Source organism: Dermacentor variabilis, chromosome 7, assembly GCF_050947875.1.
Source record: "Dermacentor variabilis isolate Ectoservices chromosome 7, ASM5094787v1, whole genome shotgun sequence".
NCBI lineage: Eukaryota > Metazoa > Arthropoda > Arachnida > Ixodida > Ixodidae > Dermacentor > Dermacentor variabilis.
The window spans coordinates 121,701,920-121,727,369 of record NC_134574.1 but is presented as its reverse complement, the minus strand read 5'-3'; the positions used below and the strand labels follow the sequence as shown (position 1 = coordinate 121,727,369).

Sequence of the window (25,450 nt, the reverse complement as noted above, 5' to 3'; positions counted from 1 at the left end):
GAAAAGAATCTTTAAAAAGGGAAATAATGTCGATATTGTTCATTACTCGGAAGAGCTTAAGCTTCTTGAGCAAGTTGCATTTTTCGGTGTTTGTCAGCTTCTCTGAGAAAATAACCTGCATTGTTTCAGAGGGCAAGCGTTTTTGGCGCTTGATATCGCATAACGCAGATCACAAATAATTTCGGGAACGGAAAAGAATGTAAAGCTCCCGAGAATTGTTGGAGTGCCACTGTGTATTAAACTAAACACTGAAAACCGTCCATCATTAACTGAGCGAACGCAATGTGAAACGCCGCTATATGTTGACTATTTTAAAAGTACCGGGCTCGAGTCTTCATTGATCTGTCAGTCCTGACAAACCGTTTAATGCCATCGTGAATACTTCAACGTCTCCCCGTAAATTGCTGGCAGCACGGTGGGCTTTGAGCTGGAAGGGCAACCGTACCCTGTTGTCCGTTGGGACAGCAGGGTTCAGTTGGAGCCGGCTTGGCGTTGGTAATATTGTCAGGACAGCAGGGCTGGCTTGGGGTGTATTCGGGGATTGGGCCCGCTGTTGTAGAAAGAAAAGTGTAAATGAAGGTACATGTTTGCGACAAGAGCAGACACTGCATTTTTTAAACGATAGCTTTAATTGGCTCTTATCCACACTTTGCGGCTTGCGAGTGATTTTTCTATCCATGTTAGATATCGTGCGCTTTCAAACCGCGTATATTATTGCGGTATTTTATTTTTCTCTTGAGGCTTTAGGATTGCTTCATGTACTCTACATATCCCCTACAAGAAATATTCAATATCCTGCTTAAAACATCAAAATCAAGCTAATCATTCGCACTTCAAGATAAGGTCTGATAAATGCATGCCGCCTACGAACAATAAGAAGTATCGGTCTTTAGTCTCCGGTGTAATGCTGTATTCTAAAAGATTCGTTCAGATGATGTCAAACCTGTAGCATCTTTTGGCGACCTTACACTGGAAAATTTTTTCATGAATTATACATTCAAAAACGCACTTACCGCATGTGCATAGGCACCTATGGCTACTTCTGCAGCTGGTAAGGCAAGTCGTTCGCCAAGGATAGGAGCAATCTTGGTGCATTTTCACTGTTGCGAAGAAGACATAGTGCCCTGTCACTCAATTATTTATTTCAATTGGCGAATGCCTTTCAGGTGCACTTAAAGTAATATAACTTGCAAGGACAACCGTTATTTTTGCGATGCTGTTTATCTGAACGCCACGTATATTTCATTTTTACATTGTGTTTTACTTGAGCCCAACCTAAATGCGAACCAAACGACACTAAATAAAATAAATGTTGCTTTCATGACTTGCAGTAACCCAAAATATTACGCATGAAGATTTATTAAGGTTGTTTCAAAGTGATTGTAGACAACCGAGTTAGCAAACGCCGTGCTGGGAGAACGACGATACACACGTGTACGACAGCGCTAGCCCTGATTTACAGGCGTCAAATATTATACTTGTTCTGTGGCGCGCGATTGGTGATATATGTCGCGACTAAGCAGTTATTATGCTTAGTGGGCTGGCGTCAACCTGCTTGGGCTTCGCCTGCCATTTCCTAAGCTATGTTGAAAAGCGCAACAAATTTACGACTTTTTCAGAATGGTAATGTCAAACAAATTCGATCAGCGGAAGCTTCAATTGTTCATGCGCAGCTTATTTGATGCAACAGTACACAGTAGGCGCATCGTAACTTCGTAAATAATATGCACTTTGCTCTCTAGAACCAATGAAATCTTAGGGGTTATTTCCCAATTAGGCACTTGATTTGCCGCTTTCCACTCAGGCAATAACATTTGAAGTCCCTGTATATCTCCACTACAGTTTCTACTCTGCTGATGCCAGTTAATACTTAAACGTGTTCTTTCTTGCTGTACCTATGGATCAGTATCTGGAATTTGTAGCCGCATCTGCCTATATGTATCATTGCTGGACGACGAGAAGACCACGGCGATATTTTCTCCGTGAAAGGGCAAGAATTAATTTTCTCCATATGAGGGCACGTTGCCTTCACCAGCCTTTTTTTTTTCTCGGAAACGAGCGCTTACAGATTGTGGCCATGAGGTCGTATCTTACCGTCCAACTAAAATAATATTCTATAGCCCTGAAGCTCCAGAGTCATCATCTTTCACTGTCGCCAGGGGCATTGGACGCACTTGCGGGAACATCCAGCAAGGGTGCCAACCGGAACAAAATAGAAATTCGTTTCGGTTTGGGTACAACACGGTATAGTTTTGTTCAAGTTCAGTTCCGGTTCGCAGAAACAAAATTATAACGGTTGGCGGGATGGGTCGCTACAGCAAATGGGTGAGCGAACCGGTTCATTATAGTACACCTTAAACTCCCGCTTGGCGACACCTTCCACGGTGCCTGCGAGCTGTGAACATGCGGACCTCTTATCAGGTAGAAGAACAGGTGAGAGCGCGAAGGAACACGGGAGAGGGCGACTTAAGTTTTCACATAAAAGATCCCACAGTACCCATCCCACCGTGAATATGGACAATAGCGTGTTTGGCTTTAGATCAATGCAGTGGCACATTATTGCAACTCCGCGCACACGAAGCAGCCGTCCGGCTTTCGAGAACAACGCCAAATGAAACCACGACACCATAAGTGTCTAATAACTGCACCCTGGTTAAAACTCCATAGTATTCTTACTCTCCTCTCGGCAACTTCGTTGCAATGGCTCTCCATCGAACGTTTGCAATCGACGTGAAATTAGCCGTTGTCACTTGCGACCGCTTCTGTTTCCTTGACGCCTCAATTCCGCACTATGGACCGAGTATTCGCACGTACCGTGTCCACACATGCCGTATCCAATTTCTTAATTTTACATATCCTCAATGACATGTATTAAATGACCCAAGTTGGTTACTGGCCCAACAGAAGCCGGCCGTCACTTGCCTATTCGGCCACATACAATGTTATCTGATCGGCAGGACCGCAGACAGCGCATACCTAATAGTTCAAGCTGTAGACAACTTGGGTCACTGGGTGAACGAGATTTTACATAGGTACACCTGAAAGTTCCTAAAGTTCCCAGAGAATGCTACTTGAATTGAAATGGATTGACGAAGCGTAATTGTGTGCAGATGCATGAAGTACCTAGACAGAGAGTGCCATTTTTGACAGTTCCGCCATTAAAAAGTGAGCGCCATCTCGACACCTGCACGCTGCTCTGGCTTTCATTCATAATATTTATTGTAAAAAAGCTGTGTATTCCTGGATACCGCAACCAGTAAGTTAGGAGACTTATAGGCGCGTACATTGAGATATTTGCAAGCACATGCTTTTGGTGACAGCCAAATCATAAGGCTTCTATATAAATTTCACATCTAATTAAAGGGATGTACTATCTAAGAACAATAAAAGGTATTAAGTAAACTTTGTTCTGAATACATCCAAACATTATAACGACATATTTAATGGCTAATGTGATCACATGAAAATGAATTAAAGGGAACTGATATTGCGATAACATTACGTAAACTGCTGGCGAATACATTGTTTTAAATCGATTAAAAATTTAGCATACAGAGGATGCAGCGCTACCAGCAAGTTCACCACTGAAGAAAACCTCGCAGATGAACAGAATTTATTCTATAGGAATAACAACTGTAACAAATAGAAGAAATATAATAAAATTGTCGCTCTTTTCATAATTGCACCATTTATTTTTTTGCTCGCGTTGTGTTGTATGCATACAAAGATTGCTTCGTAAGTAAATTAAGATACCGGCCTAATTATGCGTATGAAGCCTCGAACAGCAGGTCGGCTAACCAAACTACGATTCTCAGAGCACTGATGTATGTCAGACGCACCTTACAGATCTCGAAGAAAGCGCTGGACATGGTTCAGTTGTTCTGCTGTAGCTCCAAGAGTATCACTGGTACAGATCGCCGTACACGTAGATGTGAAGCATCACCAGTAAACAACCCCCACATAGACATTTTTTTCAGTCTCGCTGAACAGAAGCCAACATTGCATCGCGTACGAAAGCAGCAGCGCTGTAGCTCAATATGTGCAGCGCGCACTTTACAAAACTAAAGCGAGTCGAAAGCTTGAATGAGCTCTGAACTGCAACAGTAACGGAACCTACGAAACTCGGAAATCAGCGTCAATCTTGTTCAGGATAGCCGCCTCCTGTTTCATAAGCTGTGGCCATGTGTGACCTTAGTCACATGTGTATAATTGTAAGCTTGCACAGCATGCGGTACTGTTATCGCCCCAGGAACTTAGCGTTTCCCAGCTTGGCTTCCCTCGCGTTTCTTTGAAACTTCTTCCAACCTACCATGAAGAAACACGCCGAGCGCACGCAGGGACGCGGTCGGGTGGCGGAAATCTATCGCGAAGTGGCGCCGTCAGATCTAGGCTGAGTGGTAATTGCTTCTGTTGCCGGTTCTCTGGGGGTATATGGGGACTGACAGCGGAAATATTTCCGTGTATTTTTGTGCCCGTTTTTTTTTTTCGTGTGATGCCATTACATGCCGTCTTTATTCCCTCAGAAATTATGAAACAGAGAATATGCGACGGTCACGATGGCTGTGCGGTCTAAGACATAATTTCAAAGCGCTAGCTGTGACAATGGAATTGTGCCAGAAAGCACCATGCGACACACACACACCATGCCTTTTAAAGATCCACTTTGACACGGCTGAAGGAAGCGTGCAATCGTTGTCGAATGGTTATATAAACGGGCAGCTGTGCTTGACGACAGAGGTTCAATCCCACCATTGGTAAGGCATTTCCTTTCAGGACATAATCAGACTTCACCTAGTTTAAAGATATTTAATCGAAAACTGGATGTGCGTCACAGTCACAGCACATCGTAGTGTGAACGATATCGGAAGTTTGTAAGAGATATAGCGTACGGAAACGTGACCTTGATCGTAGTATATACAGTGAGAACTATGCGGCTTTTTCACTTTCCAAACGCATCATTTCTAAGATAATATTGCGTTATAAATAATAAAAGAACTTTAATAAATTGTTTCACTGCAGTAAACGAATACAGTAGCACCAGCAAAAAAGACCAATATTGAAACTATTACGTAAAATGTAAACGTAAAACTGCCAAACGCAAATGTTTTGAATTCTCATATCAATATTGCGGATCTGCGAGTTAATTGCATTTGTTCTTTTAAAATTAGTGTCTGCACAGGTATTCGCAAACAGCAAGCCTAAAGGCCAAATGCTGCTAACTGTCCCAATCTTAACATTTCTGAGCACATTTCTTCAGCTTCAAAACGATAATAACATTGAAAGTGCAGGAATCTCGCACTGGCCTTTCGCGTATCGAATAGGTTGTATTGCTTCCCGTCAGGATGCAATACACATTTAAAGAATACGAGACAATGAGAATGAGGGACACAGTTATGGCCCGTAGATTATGAACGAATTCGGCTTCGCAGTTAAGGCTCACAAAATATGTAAGAAGAGAGGAAGCAAAGGCCTATGGGAACAAAAATTTAATCACCGCTTGCAGGACATATGCAGCTTTCATGGCGGCATTATCATAAAGAAAACGCATTTCATGAAATATTCTAATATTACAGGAATTGCCCACGTCGTTTTTCTAACTATGCGGCCTAATTTTTTTTCAGACACTATTGTTCTTCGCTCGTGGAAACACACCGCAAAAATTAAGTGTAGCCATAAGGAGACTGGAATATTTGGAGGCACTGAAGACCGACAGCGAGTTAAGACCAAGTAACGTTGTAGGCGGGCGTGTTAAAGATGTAGAGGTGCGAATTAAATAATAGCACAGATCACCTACATCGGAGGTCACCAGAGAGCCATGCTTTTCAGTGGCACTGGAGTGGGTATTTTTTCAGAACAGTTCATATGAGCATTTACACGAACTGAACCAGCATGAGTCTTATGGCGCATAACCACGCACGCTTCATAAGTTCATTTCATAAATTTTTTGCCTGAGTAGACACAGCTTCAAGCATTTCTGTGCGCAAAATATAATTGAATGCAAATATCAGGTTTGTATTGAAGAAACAATACCCTTGAGGTATCGTTCATATCAGCAGGTAATAAATAAACCATTACAGTGCGATAGACGAAGCAGTACATGCTAAAGTGACGTGCCGCACTGTCCACTTTGATCTCTCTTAAGCATTATGTGCTGCTTATCTAAAGTAAACACAATATTCACGCGATAGCACTAAGGGCAGCGTGTCGCGGAAAATCCGGTGTCGGCGTCGGGGGTGTTGTCCGTGGCTGACCATTTGCGTATAAATTTAGGTTTATGTATATGCCACGCCTTGCTACATGACATGCGGAACATGCGCGTTACAATTACCACGCCATTCTATCCCTAAAATTGTTCATGCATTTTCTTACATTCCTGACAAAGTTATCCATCAGCTGCAGCTGCTGGAAAGTGTGAGACGCTGTCAGAGATATTTTAATGCTATCGCGCTCTAGTCTTAAGGACGACGTTTAGGCGTCCTCCAAGTTTCTCTTTTTTGTCGACTAAATGAATGAAATACATTAGTATTGTTGCAACAACCTAAATCAAAAGCTACGAGATCTTAGCTCTTGTACACGGCGAAGAAAAACAATAGCCCAGACATACCGACAGAATCCTCATTCTCGACTACAATTTCATCTTCCCTGTGTACCTAGGCAGCAACTACAGAATGCTGCAGCGTAGTAGATATATAGTTCTGCTACTGAGTTCGAGGTCACGGGTGTGATTCTTGCCCTGGCGGGTGCATTAGCATACTGGCGACATGCGAAAATAATCCTCTTCTATTCATTTAGGAGCAAGGCAAGTAATTCCAAGTGCTCTTAAGTAATCCGGAGCCTTGCAATACGAAGTCCTTCTAAACGAACTGTGTATTTGGTATGCAAAACCGTTATATAATGTTTTTTTTTTAATAACGCTGCAACTTGTCTTTTGGAAATCGCATATCAACAACACCACATTGTCCCGACCAAGCTAGAACGTATGAATAATTGCAAGGGTCTGCAGCTTCCTGTTATTACTTAACTCTTACTTAAAGTGATGCTGCACTTTCCTTTATGCTACAATGAGTAGAAGCTACAAGGAATTTTAGGATACCTTGGCGTGGGCCTGCGTAACACACTTTCTGCGGCCAGTACTCTTAAGTCTGAGGTAATAACCAAAACGGGCCTGTAACGGTCCCACAAAGACTTTACGTACTTCACCTTTCGCTGCTGCATTTATGTATCGACGACCACCGATAGCTGAAGAATACAATGTTGTGTCGCAAGCCGATGTGGACGAAAAGATTCAATTGTGGCATTTGCTTAAACAGCCAATTGCAACGAAATTGTTGACCGCGCATAAACAACCACCTCCGAATTTACGTTTGAAAGGGGAGGTGGTGTTTAACAAGAAGCTACAAAAAATAGTTGTTTTTTTTATGCCGAAAGTACAAAACGAAAAATTGCCGCAATTAACCTTCGCCGGAAGTGGCGCGGTACTCAGTATGGCTCGACGGCATGACCTCTTAAAGGACGGAGCAGCGGTGACTGCCCACGGAGCGTTGAGAAAGCTCCGAGCCGACGAATGCTACTCACACCAACTGCCAGGTGAACGTGTCCTCTGGTTAGGTGCTGCACAATTGCCGCTAATGAAAAACTTGGGCGATTACCAGCCACGCTGCTTTGCCAGTATTAATTACATTGTATATAAGACTCGCTCATTACCTGCTGAGGCTAATTGAAATTTCGTTGCATTTAGCCGAAATAAGTCTACCGGATCGCTTGAAGTTCGACTACCTCGATCATTGCTGCGATGGAATTCCTTAGTACAAAACCTCTTCAATGACAGCTCTTGAATGCACCTACAACGACGGTATAATGAAGGGGTATTTGAATGGCGCACTAAATGGAGGCGTACTTGTATTTGTAGCAGTGTATGCATATTATTGGATAATGATTATAATGTTATTTGTCCACAATAAAGCTAATGACACAAGCCGCCGTTTATAATTCTTGATTTTTGGAAGCCCAGAGCAAGCTTAGATAGTGTCGTTAAAATATATATGCACCTTGAAAACACAGAATATTGCAACCTTAAAACCCGTAAATTCGTCATGACAGTCTCTTGTAGTTAGTGTCTCGCTTGGAAAAAAAGTCTAGCACAGCCACCGCGCTCAATCTACTCACTTGCAGTAAGCAGACAACTATAAATAAATCACTAGCTCGCTAAGGCGAAGCTATACTTTTTGAAGGAAAGAAATGCGAATGGTAAATTATTGTAGCACTTACCGCATGTGCAAGCACACGAACTTCCCTTATTTAAACACGTGGCTTTTTCTCCGCAGGCGCAACTCAGTTGCGGACACGGGATCATTCCTAAAAGGAGGGGGAAAATGAACATTAATCTATTTAGAGCTAAAAGCTTTCTGTTCATTGTTTTGCATGAAAGTTGTTTACACTTCTGAAATGCTCACCTTTTTAGGAAAATTTCGCGCGCACGTCAGACCCAAATACGAAACGTGCTATAGTGTGTTGCAAAAGTGGAACAAATAGCACGTTCAACTTTTATTTTTGTAGTCAACAGTGGGCATTACTAGATCGCTTCCCAGATGTATTCCCTGCAATTAAGGTACAGGTATGAGTCGGCGTTGGCCTTTTGCCAGTGCCTAAGAGCCTTAGTAAGAAAGTAGATTGTCAGGAACCCACTGCTGCCAGGTACCCGGTGAGAACACTAGTTGACTTTTTACAGTTTATAGTGACGTATTACAGTGTCAACTGTCGATCGCCAAAGCAGAGCGTCTAGAGCCTGACGCTGCTACCTATCTTCGCGGCTGTACATGTTTACAGGAATTCTTCGGTGGAGTAGTTGGTCGTGAATTCTTGATTAGGTAAATTAACAAAACGAGGGACAACGATGAAAAAAGAAGAGAAAAAAATATTCGAGCACACCTACGCACTTCTTATGAGTAGTTGATGCAAAAGTGGCAGTGTCAAATTAAACGCCTTGGGCTTCTAAGCACGAGGTGGCGGCAACGAATCCCGGCCACGGCGGCCGCATTTCAATAGGGGCGAAATGCGACAGCGCCCATGTACTTAGATTGACGTGCACGTTATAGTAGCCCAGGTGGCCCGAATTTTCGGAGTGCCCCACAACACCATGCGTCATAATCACATCGTTGTGCTTGCACGTAAAAGCCCACAATTACATATATTGAACGCCGCTGAGCGCTCTCTCCAGTTATGAAACTCTCGGGGGCCAGCAAGCACGTTGGGAAAGTTGCACTGGTTTATCGCACTGGCTAATGCACTCGGCGTTTGAACGTGTGGTGGTAGGTTCGAAACTCACAACCGCCAACTTGCTTCCTTTGGAATTTATTCTTTTTTTACACATTATTTCTGTAGTGCGGTTCCGTAGGCGAGGTTATAACGCAGGTGAGAGCTTGCGCGGACAAGGAATGCGCGGATAAGAGAGGCTTCTGAACGTGACGTCGCGTCGATGTTCTCTGCCCGTACGCCGCACCTGGGCTGGCACGGCAGCATGTGCTTCCTTACGTCAGCGCTGCTCCATCAAGGCGCGTACGTGATGTGGCGTCGCAGCCAATTAAAATTTAGGTACCGTTTCGCTTCTACAGACGCCAGCATTGCTTTTGAATTAGCTGTTTTTTTTTTCATCAGAAGACAAGTGTTTATACTTGTTTACCACGTGCATAAACATTTCACAAGCTAATAAGTTTGCGAAACACATTAGGAAACCGTAAACATGACGCGCCACCTACAGAACATTTTATAAACTTGCTGGATTCAACGTATTGTTACGGGTTTTAATGATTATAACTGAATGAGCAGGCTTCAACTGTGAGCAGTCGATTGAGCCGCTGTGTTGCATAGATACGTTCTCCACTTTTCATGTAAACTCCAATCGAACAGCTAAGTAGCGTCATATGATGTATTTTTAAAAGCAAATTGTTACAATGTACGCCACATCGTCATGTCTATACCTGGTCTCCTGGCTGATTTCATGATGTCTTCATTCTCTATTGATTCAATATTGAGTTATAATAAATGTGATATATGTTATATTATGTTTGCTGAATGACTTTATCAGTAACGGTCACTTGACCCGGTGTTTTTGTTTCACAGTTTTCGTGCTTTTTTGGGTGGTTTAGAAGTTAGTTGCTAACAGAAAACTTGTGGAGATTCCACGTACTGTGGAAATCTTTGTCACGCGAAAGATTTTGCAGGCAGCTGGTTATGAAAACACTCCTTGGGGTACCGCAATACGTTACCAAGTTCACGAAAGTGTTTCTGTGAATTAAGCATTTGTGTGTGTGTGATGGCAGTAGCGTGAACTAGAATTAACGCATAAGTGCATGTGTATGACCACGGCAGCAAGATGACGACAATAACAGCAAACGTTGCACGATTTGTTCCAGCGATCAAACTTCTGTGAACGAGCTGCAGGGAAGTGCGAGGTGGGCAAGAAACGAGTGAAATAAATGCTCGCTGAAGGCAGCACGTGGTATTAGATTGACGAATCAAGCGGGTGACCTAACCGCAAAACTATCGCACAACATTAAGGATGTGTTCTTTTATAGCAATTTGGACAAGTAGCGTGGTGCACTGCTTGCTTCGGCCAGGCCGCGATGACGCTTCTATATATAGTGAAAGTCGAAGCAGTGTTGTGGTAGTTGGACACTGCGTGCACCGAGAAATAACAGGCCTCAATGTTTTATTAAGTGGCCCGACAATGACGAGAAGCGCCGTGAAAGCCTCACACAAACTTCGGGAGGAACGAGTAGGCAGCGCCTTGCTGTACGGTTTTCGGAAACCAACGCTCGTGGGAAACTTGCTTTTCAGTCCCTGTTTGAACAGATGCAACCACCGTCCGGGGTTTCGCTACCAAGGCGTCAAGATGTCAAGGCGATGCGGCGACCATCATGACATGAGCAGCACAGCCATATGAACAATCACTCCAAGTTACTGGGCAACTTAGCCGCTGGGTCGGCATAAATTCCTACCAGGGTAATAATGAGGTGCAGTGAATGCATGCACCCATGTTAGATATTCGTGTAATTTTTCTTATGCATGTCATGGCTTGACATAAAGGCATGCCATGATATCGATTGATTGCAATCATGGTGATCATGTTCTGACATGCACGTCCGGATATTCTATTCCTGCAACGCATGCCTCTCATGATACCCAAATTTCGAATATATTCAGGTAAAGAAATGCGTGCCTATTTATTGAATTCAACAAAGTTATGTCAGCTTATGCACGACATTCATGTCCTTACATGCATGCCATGTTATATATGTTATGCCAGATTGTGCGTCATGTCATGTTCATTGTTGGAGAGGATATGTGTCAGAATATCTACGACATGATTCAAATCGCAAGGCATGCATAACATGAATGATGAAAATGAATGTCATCACGCGAATGTCGCGAATTAGATAACTGGCGTGCGGTGGAGGTGTCTTGGTGGCTTCTTTCACAGGATATGTATCAGTATATGTGTGAAAAGCCATGCTTGTATCAAATGAGAAGAATTGCATGACATGAGGTACTCATGCATTTCTTTTCTTTATTTTGACGTTATTACGTATGTCAGGTTTTATTCAACTCATGGTGTTCGTGTCATAATACGCATGCCAGTCATGTGATGGCATCTGTGGCAAGGCATTCAAATCAAAGCATTCACGCAAATCACGTCATTAATACCCACATATACGCAATTCGAAAGAAACGAGCACCATGGTAACATGTATCTCATGGTAATTATGTCACGACACTCATGCCGTGGCAAATATGTCATGTCATTGATGTCATTTATGCTAAGTATCCACAGAGGTCACACTCTCCTGTATATTTTGACACATACCTACTGGAAGAAGTGATTATGGCCACACTACAACTTAAGAGCCTAGCTACCTAGTAGACACACTGGAAGCGCCTGAAGTTCGCTAAGAATACCTAGCAACAACATTATGTCTCTCCACCTTGAATGAACATACTTCTCTCTCCAATTTCGCCAGTACAATTACTTTGTTGACGTTTTCGCTCATTTCCTCTATGCTCTGCCTGCTGCCCCCATTATGGTTTTCTTCATCTTCTAACTACTTACTAAATACATTTGAACCCCTACAGAACCATAAAAACAAAAAAAATGCTTGTGTCTTGTTTTGAGTGATCCCCACACCAACCCACGTATTCATAAATTCTGTAGAACTCTAATACGGCGTCCCTCTAGTATGGTATACAGTAGCTTCAATACCTTAGTCCCAATTCAGTACCTGGCACTTTGAGTAAGTTGTTTCTGCATTATAACGGGCAAAAGGTGAACAAAGAGGACGCGTGCTCTTGCTTCTTTGGTATTTTTTCACGGGCTACGTTCCATAATTTAAACCCACAGGTCAGTACGCTGTGCACATGATCGCCTGGTTCTCATGATGTCACAGGGCTCTTAACCTATGGCTTCTTTTTTCCACTCGATCACTTATGCGTAGCAATGTTCGGTAACATGATGATGTGTGGTTGACCTGTAACGTTTGGTGTGATTAAAGAGAACCTCTAATGTGGACAAAAAATACAGCATCGTACTAGTAGGCGCTGAACTCCATGCCAGAGGTTTCCCAAGTGCACTTGTGTGTTTCATATTCATTGTCTCGAAAACCCTTGTAGGACACCTTGGGACGTGTATGACTCACCCGGGAATTCTTCATTAGTTGATTCATCTTGGTAACCTGGGGTAAAAAGAACAGTATCATTAGAGGTAGCTCCAAGACTGCTCGTTTTAAGGAATCAATACAATTGCATTCAACAGCACTGCTTGCCCTCTTTAGGCAAATCTCTGGGTTCTCAATGTTTTCCCGGGGACAAAAAATAGGACATGGCTAAGTTCTTTTGAATGTACAAAAGGCGGATATTGCGTCTTTCTTTATCAGATGTATCTGCAAATTCCCCGTAATACAGGGTAATACCATCTGAGTTGTTTTTAAAGAAAGTGTAGTGAACCTAATAGTTTTCGGTGGGCTTCTTAGTTTTCACACATTGACAAATATTGATTCCTACTTTTCTGATAGAGCCTCATTTTCTTTGTCACAGCACTGTTTTTTTGTGTGTCATTAGACACTTTAACAACGGTTTACTGAAACTGAGGACTTTATCGTCAAATAACCGAGTAGGGTAACTTTACTGAATGACTTACTCATGGCTGTTCCAAAGGTACATGGTGAATGGTATGGTGCAGGTTGACCTGAAATTGAATGTGTACCTCGTGAATAAACATACCTCACGAAAGTCAAACAGACCTCTCAATTTAAAACATATCAGTCAGTGCCAGTGCTGTCACTACTCATGCAGCTAGCTAAGTTTCTATCCGCATATATTATTTAGGAACGATGGGACCTCTGCTCAAAATACAATATTCTATTCAAAAGCTGTGCATATTTTGTATAAGTAACGCAAACATGGTGTTTATAAAAGGATACAAGGTGTTGAACGTAACCTGAACCAAACTTTGAGAGCGCATCTTAATTGAATGACAGAAATAGGATTTGTTTTCGAGACGTCTTAAATTACCGAGTCCATTTGGTAAAGTATGGTCAGCTTACTTATTAGTTACCTTTAACTCTACAAAATGAGAAACAACAGTTTTACGCCATGGGTCGTATTTGAAAAGTTGTAGAACAGACTTGTAAACCAACATATAAGATGTTTTCTGGACGTTATCTCGTATGAAGTGCTTTTTGCCCGGGCGTTCAGGAAAGCCAGCTAAACAAGGAAAATGGGTTCCTGCAAGCGCGCGCTTGCGTGTCTTAATTTCAGAGCCCTCAGTAATTTTTTTTCGAAAAACAAGTTATGGCTGTTCTCCTCCATCTCTTCCAGGCAGACGACGCTTCAAGGAGTCCTCACCGCAATAATCCGGCGACACTTTGCACCGAGGGAGGCGAACTTACAAATACATAGATTTCTCAGGAAAAAGTCGCATACATCGGCTAGCTTGCTTCCCCCCCCTCCCGTTTTCACGTCGGCACACTCTTTTATGTACTGCTGCGAATTTGGATGATACTGTTATTTTGGGTCCCTCGATCACATTCTACCAATCAGTGTTCTTTTAAAGTGGGCGGGACTATCAACAACAAGATGTGACCCGCCCCCTCTTTTGTAGTCTGTTTGTGGAACACGCAGACAAACATCACCTAAACGAACGCTCCATGCACTTCTTGCTCGACGTGAACACCCCTCAGTGCAACCGGCCCGGTGCAAATGTATGTCCCGCGAATACACCAATCGCTCCGCCAGCCACTAATTCCGGACATACCGCTGCATCATACCTATACGCGCGACTTGGCCGCCCGTTCTCCCGTTGCATACGTATACTCAACGGCCTAAACACTGTGTATCTCTCGCGCCGCAATAGGAACGCCGCAACACCTGGCAGTGCCTGGGTATGCGTTGGCCCACAAGTATGCGCCTATATGCCGTTGAGATAAGTGCTCGCGGCGAGGCGGCACGGCACTTCTGGTTACATGCGCTTGGACGTAAAGTGCCCATATATCTTGGGCACCGCACGAGCAACGTGTCATCCGCAGCGGCCCTGTCTCGAAGAATGGCGCTGTACTCAGAACACAATCGAGCGTCGGCTGCGAAAGAAAACAACCTGCGTGAGCGTCAGGCATTTGTCCCCCGGGTTCCAACGTGGTTGCCCTCAGTGCGTGTGAGGCCGATTGTTTCAGTCAACTGAATTGAGCCGAACCCGCATTGATATCGTAAAATCCTTGTTTGGCAGCCGCCTGTTTCCTAAAAAGTAAACCCTAACTAATTTTGAGTGCCATAAAAATGCTCTTGACAAGACCGTAGTATATCGCTTCTTTATGTACTAGTGGCATGCAGGCTTTGTTCTTGGTGCCACTGCCCATTTTTATGACGAATACCTTTCTAGTCTTAGGGTGAAGTATGTGTCAGCAGACCTGAACGCCGTAGGGTCCGCCAAAGCTTCATCAGACCATATGAAGACAGATTAAAGAAATAAAAATGATTCATAGTAACAGTTAGGGAAGGATAACGTTATAATAGAGATTAGTAGAGGTTAATAGTACTAGTAATGACAAATGATGACTACTGATCACTTGTAATGACTACTAATGACTCCGAAGTGACCAATATGTCTAACAACGGCTTGTAATGACCCCAATTGATTAGAATTAAATAGAAATATCCATTTATTAAGTTATAATGACTAAAATGACTATTAATAACTACGACATGACCAATATGTCTAACGATGGCTGAAGGGATCATCGACTGTGGGCGGCCAGCATTATTAAGGCGCCCAACATGGACCAAAATATTACAGGGTCTCTTAAGATCTCTCTTAATGGTGAAAGCCGAAAGCCTATTCTTCTTCCTCTCATCATTCCGTTCTTTCTCTTTGCATTTTCTCTTTTTCTTGTTTAATTTACTAACTAATAAGTATATTTAGTCATTTGTAATCAATTACGCTCATTACAAGTCATCGTTAGTCAAGTTGGTCATTTCGTAGTCATTAGTAGTCATTACAAATCATTGGTAGTCATTTCAGTGATTACTACACGTTAATAGATATTTCCAGTCCTTTCTAATCAATTTTGGTTATTACAAGCCGTCGTTAGACATCACTGGTCATTTCGGAGTGATAACTAATCATGTCAAGTCAACTAGTCATTATTAGTCAATACTAGTCATTATTAACCTCCACCAATCTCTATTTTAACGTTATCATTCCCTAACTTTCACTATCAATCATTTTTCGTTCTTTAATCTGTTATTAATCTGTCTTCATATGCTGATGATGCTTCGGCGGACACTCCGGCAGGCGGCTCTGCTGACGCAAACTTCAGCATTAGCTTAGAAAGGATTTCACCTTAAAAACTGATTTGACACTGTTACAGTTCACTGTGTGCGGCAATGAATTGAACGGATGCCAAGCGCCTGAGGCTCGGCGTGCCTAATGGTCATGCTTGTCAACCTGAAAGGCTTCTCCGCCGGGTGTGTACGACGGGATCGTGCACCAGTGCAAATCCTACTTTCTTTTGTCGTATCTTAACCCTCTCTGCGCCAGGGAGCGATTTCTCTCCGAATTCCTCTGTATGAGCTGACCAGTGTGCTGACAGCAAGTGGGCACCACGTACTAACAAGTACCAGTTTAGGTGTTTTTTGGCCATTTAGAGTATGTTAAATTGCACTACGGCACCCCAATGTAAGCAGATTAAGTACAGTAATTGCGCATGTATATAGTTACAATAAAAGCGGTAAGAGTTTCTGCGGTTTGATCTATCAATAGGGGTAGGTTCTGTCGATATGGCAGAGGTCCTCTTGAGGAAGCTTGCCTTGCGTCATCTTCTGTTTCGCTTTAGGAAGCGTCGTTTACCAAAACGCATTGCTTATATGGCAGATTAGGCTAGACAAATTAGATTTGTCTAGCCAAACTCTTCTAATGGTTTATTTTACTGAGATGCCACAACTCCAGAAAGGCGTTTCGGACAGTCTTGTAAGACTAAAGGAATTTATGCTCGCATGGGCCCCCGGCCCTCAGCATTGAACTCTATAACGTTTCTTCGTCAAACATACGTTGAAAGCATCACAAAATTAGGCCAACGAAATGCACAAATGAACAGCTTCCTTAAAAAAAATTCAGTAATACTTTTGAACAGGGCAATGTGCGCGTGCGTTAACAACGCAATGCATTATTCCAGCCAAGAAAGTACAATCCCAATACCCTGAGCTCAAAGTAAAGCAATGCAAAAAGCCGTGCGAAGAAAAAGCCCACTGGTCGGTGAGGTGCAGTCTCCACCATCTTTCAACAACGAAACTAGTTTTCCACTCAGCCGCCGAATAAAAGATAAAAATGGAATTTTCGAATACCGAAAATTGCGCTTAAACTATGCCGTCTATAAAAAAGTAGGAATTACAAGATACATGTGAACATCGAGTCAAAGTTGTGGTATTATACGGGATTTTATTTATTTACTCATTCTGCGTCCTATTTGTATGTGCATGTCGAATGCTAAATACTTATATATAACTTTAAGCAATAGTGTCAGATGAAATATACTTGCATGTTGGAGAAAAGATAATCGCAACAACTGCAAAGTTCCTGAAGGCAGCCAGGTTAAGTTTCATGGTCACCTGTGGATTAGCACATCAAAATTAATGAATGTATCCGGGGGAAACATTCCAGGGTATTCCGAAAATTTAGTCATATCAGAAACAGCTCATCTTGAAGGCAACGTTTGAAGGAATAGATTGAATATTTTGAACAATGCAGTTCGTGAAGCATAAGCCCAGGTGTACGTCTAGGTAACAAGGATACAATTCACGTAGTGCCTCAAGACCCAAAACACTAAAAGGTAATACTCGTACAAGATATTTAAGGCCACTCGTGTTCTCCATTATCTCTTATGTATTTGTCTCTCTATGCACGTTCCGTGGTAATTTCATTACTCTGGCATTTCATTGCAGAGCGCCATAACCCACGTTCGACTCGCACTAGCATCCTTCTAATGAGATTGTAAATGAAAATAAACATACAAACGCAACTGTAGCTGCATTCGGACTGCGTTAGAAAGTGGCCAGGAAGCTGGCATATGGCATCTCACTACTACCGCGAATTCCTTAAACATAAAGTAATATCAACCACATACCTGCCTAGCCGTATATGCACTACAAACTAAATCCATAGTTTGAAAAGCTTAACGGGCATTCTTAATAAAAAAGAAAACAGCATTGTGTAGTTAATAGGATAGTATAGAGATAGCAATTTTACTTTTGTAGAATGCGGATGCCTCATGCAACCAAATGTAACAATAATTCTCACTATACTTTTACACCGAAGCTATTAAGGGCTAGTTCCCAAGGACCGCGTCCATGTGTAGACAGATAACCATAATAATCAGGAATTGTTGCAGCGTCGGCGTCTTCTTCCACAGCTGACTCGTTGGCTCCCTTCGACGCTACCGCGCACACGCACTTCTGTCACTGCTGCCGCGTTCGTCGTCGACATTAATTAATTAATTAACATTTACGCAGCAAAAAGACGTAAACATTTTCACAACAAAGCTGTTAAGGACGAGCTCTCAAGGATCCTGTCCATGTGTCGACACGAAACTCCCCATACGGTGGCTGATACCGATGATTGTGCAATGCTGGGCCGGCCCACGGCGGAGGTGAAGCAGGCGTTAAACACTTCCTACACTTGGGCGTATCCCGAAGACAGTGCAACACCGGTAGAGGCCAGCGGCGGAGGCGACGTAGGCGTTAAGCACTTCCCATACGTGCACCAATCGCGAGATAGAGCTATGCCGAGCTGAGCCGCGGCGAAGGTGAAGAAGGCGTTAGCACACCCCATACGTGGGCCGATACCGAAGATGGTGCAATTGCGCGCCGACCAGCGGTGGAGGTGACGCAGGCGTTAAGCACATCCCATGCGTTTGCCGATACCAAAGACAGTGCAATGCCGGGCTGACCCAGGGCGGAGGGGACGCAGGCGTTAAGCACTTCCCATACGTGGGCCGATCCCGAAGCTAGTGCAATACAGAACCGAGCCGCGGCGGAGGTGAAGCAGGCGTTAGCACTCCGCACATGTGGGCCGATCCCAAAGGTAGTGCAATACGTGACCGACCTGCGACAGAGGTGAAGTAGGCTTAAAGCACTCCCTATACCTGCGCCGATCAGGAAGATTGTGCCAGGCTGGGCGAACGTGCGGCGGACGTGTAATTCGCCATGAAGGGGTCCACGTACATAGCTTCGCTGGTCATACTTCTTGGCGGAGTAGAAGGACACCGAGTTTTCTCTTTCATCGCAATTGGTTCAAGGTTTTCTAGCGGCGCCCACTTCACCTACCTGCCACACGTCGTGGCCGAACCCCCCGAAAAATCCCTACGCGAACGTGATGTGTGTGAATAAAACATGCAATAATGCGCCAAACAAAACTTTAATTTCGTTCGCTATAGCCAAACAGAGCTTGATTTCGAAAGGAATAAAAGATCGCTGTGCACCGGCCACTCAATACATATATAATTATTATATAATATATGTTATTACATTATATATAATTAATATATAATTATCCAGAATACACTAGAGAGAAAAAGATCATTCGCAAATTATATCATGAAGTTTAGCTTCGTGCGAGTTCAATAATACGCTCGCACACGGGGACACAAATGTGTTTCATGATCGAAATACAAGATATATTGTTTGAATGTCAATAATAATTCTCAATTCAATAAAAACGGAGCCCCTCTTCTGCATGCATATTGGTGTTCTTGAAATAGGTAGTATGCTCTTTCACGCATTAGCTTGAACGAGAATACACTTGTATCGTCAGCGTGTCTATGTCTACCTCCTCACTTAATTCGCACCGCAAAAAATAACATCTGCGTTGGAATAGCTGAGTGTTTAACATATTTTTCCGGGGTACTCCGCGATTAAAAGCTATCAAGCCGCACTCGCAATTTTTGATCGGCGTTGTTTCATCCTGTATAATTAACTGTGCATAATTTATTCTCCTAAGTCTGTTGTGCGGTGATATAGCAAACATAATCTAGGTCGCGGGTTCCCATGAATTCGGTCACTGTACATTTGAGGCCACGGAATTCAATCCAATTTTGAATTTTTATTTTTACTATACATGTACACATATGCATATATATGCGAAATTTTGTAGGTGCACCAAATTTGCAATAGCGAGAGGAACCATGTACATCAGAAGATATAGGTGACTGCGTATGAGTACCGAAAATAAATGACTAAACCGTAAAGATAGCTATTTTTCAAAAGAGGTCAGTCGACTGCTTTGATCATTGATCTGCTTACGCATAAAATTCTTAGTTTAATAAATATTGAGTCACTTTATCCGACAGGCTCTGCTCACAACACGTTGTTACACCCGTGAAAATTACCCACACCGCCTGCATCCATGTAGAACGCCACAGGCGGGCACTATCTTCGGACTGAAATCGGACCATAGCATTCTCGTACCAGATATTCGCAGCATAAATAAGCATTACCATTCCTAAATAAATGTTATCGAAAATTCCGGACTGAATATTTTATTTACTACTTGCACCTCTACACGGCATTCGTCGATTACTCAGGAATTGTAGTATGCATTGTTTTTTAGACACTCATTATTCGTTGCGCAATGTGAACATAAAGCGTGGGAACAAAGGAATGCCTTTAAAGAGATGAAATTTGGCGCGCAGCATATGTGTTTGACCTCTACGAAGTAAGATTTACAGGAAGCGAGCGGAATGCTACTTTTCGTTTTGGCTCGGAAGACATACTGAGGCTCATATTCGACCTAATTGGTAAATGATCCTCGGCATCATCACCAGGTAAAAGACAAAAATAATTTCTTCGAAAGCGAACCACCCCAAGATGTGAAGTTATACAAGGTAAGGCCCCTTTATTTGCGACCTGGTGCTTCCTGCAAGAATCAGCAGCCACTGCAAGATAAACGGCGTAGAAAGGCAAAAGCAACAAACGACATAGGTATATAAAGATGGAGCGCTGATTTATGCGTACGTGTCACTGCTGCGTCTGTCTTTTTGCGTTGTTTACTTGCGGTACGTAGCACGAACTTTCCCAGCAGAACTATTTATCCATCCAAACAGATTCCCGACTACCTACAATCACAGGTGCGCGGTGCTGCGCACCAGGTAAGCTATAAAAATTGAACAAAATTTCGCTTTGGCTCCCTGCAACAAGTTCTCATTATTTAAAATGTCTTATTGTGCTAGATGAATATATTCGTGCAGCCACAGAGTATGATGCGCTTATCATTGTATATAGAAGCTGGATCTTAAAACTCATTGTTCGTGCCCCTGCTGCAAAGGCCTTAAATATGTTCACGTATAAAAGAAAAAGATATTTTTTTTCATGCAAACCCATATTCACACTTTCTAGATTTACACATACCGTAGTTTCCCTTGACGCAACCTGTCTCAGAGCAAGAACATCCAGTGCCTTGGTCTTCAGACTGAAGACAACTTGCGCTTGAAATGCGCAATCGGCAAACGGCAAGCGGAAAGAAAAGATTCCCTGAAAATTGCTACACCTTGCCCTCCTAGTCTGATCCCGTGGACGTCGAAATGCGCATAAATTAATTATGAGTTAACGTGAAGGTGCTAAAGTGCTAAGGAAGATTTCGAAGTAATCTGCTCATAACTTGGTAGTATGCTTGAAAGCACTGTATATTATATTTGTTTTGTCCGCTTTAGATGTGTTGTTTGGTGCCATTGAACGATTTTTAACATGGTCTTTTTTTATTCCATAAAGACGGAGTTAGATATTTTGTAGGCGGAAATTTTCTTGAAATTCCTACATCAGTGTATGACATCCATTTTTTTTCTATGATGTCTTGTGTGCCACGGCGTCCCTACGGTAAGAGTTTGTTGCACGAGAGTTTGTTGCAATTGTGACTCCTGTGCCAACGCGGAAGCCGCCGACGCAGGGACGACAAACAATGTGGGGTATCGTGTCGCCCAGGAGACGCAGTTCCTTTAGCACCCCCCGTCACCTCTGCGACGATATTCCGCGTCGCTACATCGGCCAGTTGACCATCATAGAACAAACGTGTGCTTTGAATTACTGCATTGCTCCGACCCATTCTGCAAAGCGAAAAAAAAACTTGTCTTTAGTACGCCGAAAACAGCCACACAAGAGAGATCGCTCCGCAAGTAATTAAAATATGTTTCCAAACGTTCTGTTCATTATTGTGTCGAAATTTTCGCCTAATAAATGTCGCTTCAAAATATTTATTCAATAAACGTAAAATTTGGCATCAATACAAGTGGCACGGCATGCTTTTCTAAGCCCCTGCTGACAAAGAAAAGTTTTGTTCCACCCTCGTAAAAAATTTGGTTAACAAAAGCTTTCCTGGTATCGGTGCTACCCTGACAACTGTACGAGGTCACACTTTATCTAGCACGAAAATAAACACAATTGAACTAATTAGTCCTTCGTATTGGGGGCTAGTGTCACTACTGCAAAGGCAAAGCCTGGCACTCCAGTCGGTGTGATTTACCACGAGGGTCATGTCAGCGCAGTCGCCACGTCAGCAGCGTTCGGAAACTCTGAGCGTGCGGAGCGCGAAAATTTTACAAACGCCGGAAACGCTTTCAGTCCGCTTTTCTTCGCATGTCAACCATGATAAATATGCAGAAGGCAAAATAATTTACAATATAAACAGAAAGAAAGGAAGCGAATGATTATTTACTGCGTGTCGCCGTAGGCGTCAATATAGTGGCATGGTGAACGCTCGAACAGCTGTGCAAGCGCTTGCAAAACAATGAGTCATTTTATCCTCTCAGGTGCTCATACGTTGTGAGCTAAAGCTCGTGACAGTGCACAAGGCATTTTGCGCGTTATACTAGGTGCTGGCAGAGGCGCCTCTAGCGGTGGCGGAGGCCTGATGTGTGTTCGTTATCTTGCCATGTTTAATTTCTCAGTAGTGTTTTGGGCTATATTACGACTACATCACAGGTCCTGGTATCTACATCTAAGTGGTACCTAGCTTAACGTGTTAAACGGTCGCCGAAGGAGCATTGCTGCACGTTTTAGCGATTCCTTCGGTGGTCACTTTGCCTCGATTGTAAGACAACTGCGATTATAATATGAATATAGATGGTCAGATTATAAAGTAAATTTTCACAAGAAGAACTTCTCGACAGCTATATTAGTTTGAGAGCCACCTTTCAGGTCCAAATACACGCGTGAAGACGTGTCTCGAAGACGGCGCAAAGGCAACAATGAGACGGCGCGATTACACGACAAGCGCTCGCACACAACTAGCCATTCCGTCCCAAAAATATCAAGGACAGATACAAGCAGAACATAAAACAGTGAACAGGGATGTTTTGCCATTTCGCCCGAAAAGAGAAGCATCGATTGCAAGAGCGAATTAGGAGACGGCTATACGAAGCAAGCCTGTTAGTTTTATCGGCCGTATAAACTTGCAAGCATTCGTTTACTAACTAAATTAATAAGCACAGTGCCACAAGCACACCGGTAAAAATGAATACATCTCGCTCGATTAGCGCGAAAACTCGCTTGCAGGTGGTTGAGCTTTCTGATGTCGTCACATTTTTCGTGGGTGCTCGCTTCTTCGTACAATGACAGTAAATGTTCGGTCCCTTTGTCGTAGGTGCCACTGAAGATGAAACAATTTCGCTGTCGCAGGGCACCAGCATAAAGAAGGATTGACGAAACCGGCGATGTAGTCTGGCTGCACATTTACAGCGTGGGCGAAAAACACAGCAATGACCCCCAAAATTTAGGGCTAGTGATTAACTGGGCTCAGCGGCGGCCGAATCGTTTTCACAAATGCGATCTAGGCCAAAGATGCGTGACATGCGCTCCCAGCGGATCAATAGCAGTGGAGCTGGAGGCCATGGGATTCATCTTCACATGAATATAAATGAAAAGTACAAAACACACACACAGGTGTGGGGGGAGTGAAATTTAAAAGCCTTCAATATTACGTGCGCCCGACACTATCTATCATAGCTGAATATTCCTTGTGTACTTCCAAAGGTAATCCAGGAGACTCTTCTATTCCTATGCTGAAAGAAAAAATTGAGGCCGCTCAGAACGGTGAGACATAATTCACGCAGAATGTTTCTCGATTTCGGCTACATCTTGATGATCTTCGAAGTGAGGATAGTTAAACTTGACGTCGATCATTGGCTAAGGTGACACAGTAATTAGGTTGCCGATTTGAGTGATAATACGCAACCTTGCATTCACTCAGTGGCCCTTGATAATTGCTTTCTAAAGCAATTTCGAGGCTATGATGCTGATGGTGTTTGCGTAATTTTTTTTACATCAATATTTGACACTAAGGGTGCCGCTACTCCCTATTCCGCTTCACCACCGCGGTGACAGTTGTCTTGGAAGCTCCATTTAGAGGTTCATTGTTCCATTAACGAAACTTAAGACTGAGGCCCTCTTCCTTCACTTTACTTTTCGCACCGTCCGATTTGTGGCCAACTTGCGTTATTAGCTCCCCAAGGACTCCAACTCAAAAAGCATAGTGAGAAAATGTGCAATGAAAATCTCTACTTTTACGGAGGCGGGAACGGCTGTCATTGAGTGAGGAGAGCACTTCCTAGAAGCGATCTTTTTCAGGTAAGGGCCGAACTTTGTGTATATGCCCGCGACAAGAGCTCTTTATCTTCTCCGTGGGTTTCTTTCAGTTTACGTTCGCCAGTTTTGCGTGTACCGGTTTGCCAAAATCATAGTCGGTGGAACAGAGCTCGTGGCATCTTTTAACGCTATTTCCCAACTACATTGCGGTTGCAAAATTCTAGCATTGCTTTATTGCCCTTATCAATCAAAATTAATAAAAATACTGAGTGTTAAATGATAATATCGCTACTCACCCCCCACACTAGCAGTTAATATGATTATGGTAAGTGTAGTGTCCAAATTATGGTGTTGTCATGTTAGATTCTGTGTCACGAGGGGAAATGTAATCTAAACCGATTAGAATGTGCAGATATCGACACTAGTTGTCTCTTTAGGTTCCGCTGCCCACTGTGAAGTTTTTGGTTTCAGTAATAGTAGGAGGAAAGTAAATATGTCCGCGATACAGAATGGAGGCTCAATGTTGCAGATAAAATGGAGGCATTAAACATTTGCGGCACACAAAAACAAAGACTAAGAAAATGCGAAAGTTTCATGCTGGGAACTGTTTGTCTGTTTAAGTATAAAGGTAGGTAGGGCATTCGCAAAATTATAAAACGAGCTTGGTGGCGCAACGCAACCCCCGTTTCTATGGGGACGCTCATAGCTACCAATCGGCCATATATCTTAAACGGTTTCTTTTACATTTCTGCAGTGACCCCTCCAAAATTATTTTAATATTTTCGGGCTACCCTCTCTTCGCGTATCGGTTAGGCTGTGTCATGAAAACTCCGAGAACTTCCCATCTGCCATGACGTGCACACACTGATGATGCTTGATTCGACCAAACAAGGAAAAAGTAATTTTCGATCCTAGATGCCTTTTTTTTACAGCGACGCTGTTAAGGTCTATTTTGCCTACTATCGCGTCCACGTGTAGAAAAAAATCTCTAAGATAGTGCAATACCAGGCCAACCCGTGGCGGGGATGACGCATGCGTTAAGCACTTCCCTTACGTGAGCCAATCTCGAAGATAGTGTAATGCCGGTTGGACAGGCGGCAGAGGTTACCCAGGCACTAATCTCTGCTCACACGTCGGCCGATTCCTAAGATAGTGAAATGCCGGGCGGATCTCTGCCAAAGGGGAAGCAGGCAATAAACACTCCTTATACGTGAGTCGAACTCGAATATAGTGCCTTGCCGGGCCGACCCACGGCGGAGGTGCAGTTCGCCATTAAGAGGCCCACATACTGCGAATGACTACAAATGTTTCAATCATTTTTGTCACTGAAATTCTGTTC

General features: G+C 43.2%; 2 protein-coding genes across 7 annotated transcripts in view; both read right to left on the bottom strand.

Moving 5' to 3' along the window:
• Window positions 1–331: 331 nt before the first annotated feature.
• On the bottom strand, window positions 332–22,368 carry LOC142587848 (uncharacterized). 3 transcript variants are annotated; one of them, XM_075699143.1, is made up of 7 exons: window positions 22,244–22,368; window positions 17,082–17,151; window positions 13,190–13,237; window positions 12,690–12,725; window positions 8,269–8,355; window positions 1,014–1,100; window positions 332–550 (listed from the first exon to the last, which is right to left on the bottom strand). In XM_075699143.1, the coding sequence occupies exons 2-7, from the start codon at window positions 17,143–17,145 to the stop codon at window positions 384–386; spliced, it is 489 nt and encodes a 162-aa protein (XP_075555258.1). In that variant the 5' UTR covers window positions 17,146–17,151; window positions 22,244–22,368; the 3' UTR covers window positions 332–383. The 3 variants fall into 3 exon arrangements, with proteins under 3 accessions (XP_075555258.1, XP_075555257.1, XP_075555260.1); XM_075699142.1 differs by lacking the exon at window positions 22,244–22,368 and adding an exon at window positions 20,551–20,684; XM_075699145.1 differs by lacking the exon at window positions 22,244–22,368 and adding an exon at window positions 20,201–20,389.
• The window catches only part of LOC142587849 (uncharacterized), a 38,501-nt gene continuing 33,836 nt past the window's right edge, over window positions 20,786–25,450 (bottom strand). For all 4 annotated transcript variants that reach the window (XM_075699147.1, XM_075699148.1, XM_075699149.1 and 1 more), the window contains one exon: window positions 20,786–21,635. Coding sequence is in view for 3 of the 4 variants with exons in the window: in XM_075699150.1 (XP_075555265.1) it covers window positions 21,588–21,635 (48 nt within the window). In the remaining variant the exon portion in view is untranslated. The remainder of the gene's footprint in view (window positions 21,636–25,450) is intronic.

Bases quoted from the DNA above. Each gene is read 5' to 3' on its own strand.
- LOC142587848 (XM_075699143.1), bottom strand. From the start codon at position 17,145: ATGAAACTTAACCTGGCTGCCTTCAGGAACTTTGCAGTTGTTGCGATT. The intron at 13,238-17,081 runs GCAAGTATATTT...ATTCAATTTCAG, and splicing joins GATTATCTTTTCTCCAACAT to GTCAACCTGCACCATACCAT. The intron at 1,101-8,268 runs GTAAGTGCTACA...TCTTCGCAACAG, and splicing joins TTCGTGTGCTTGCACATGCG to TGAAAATGCACCAAGATTGC.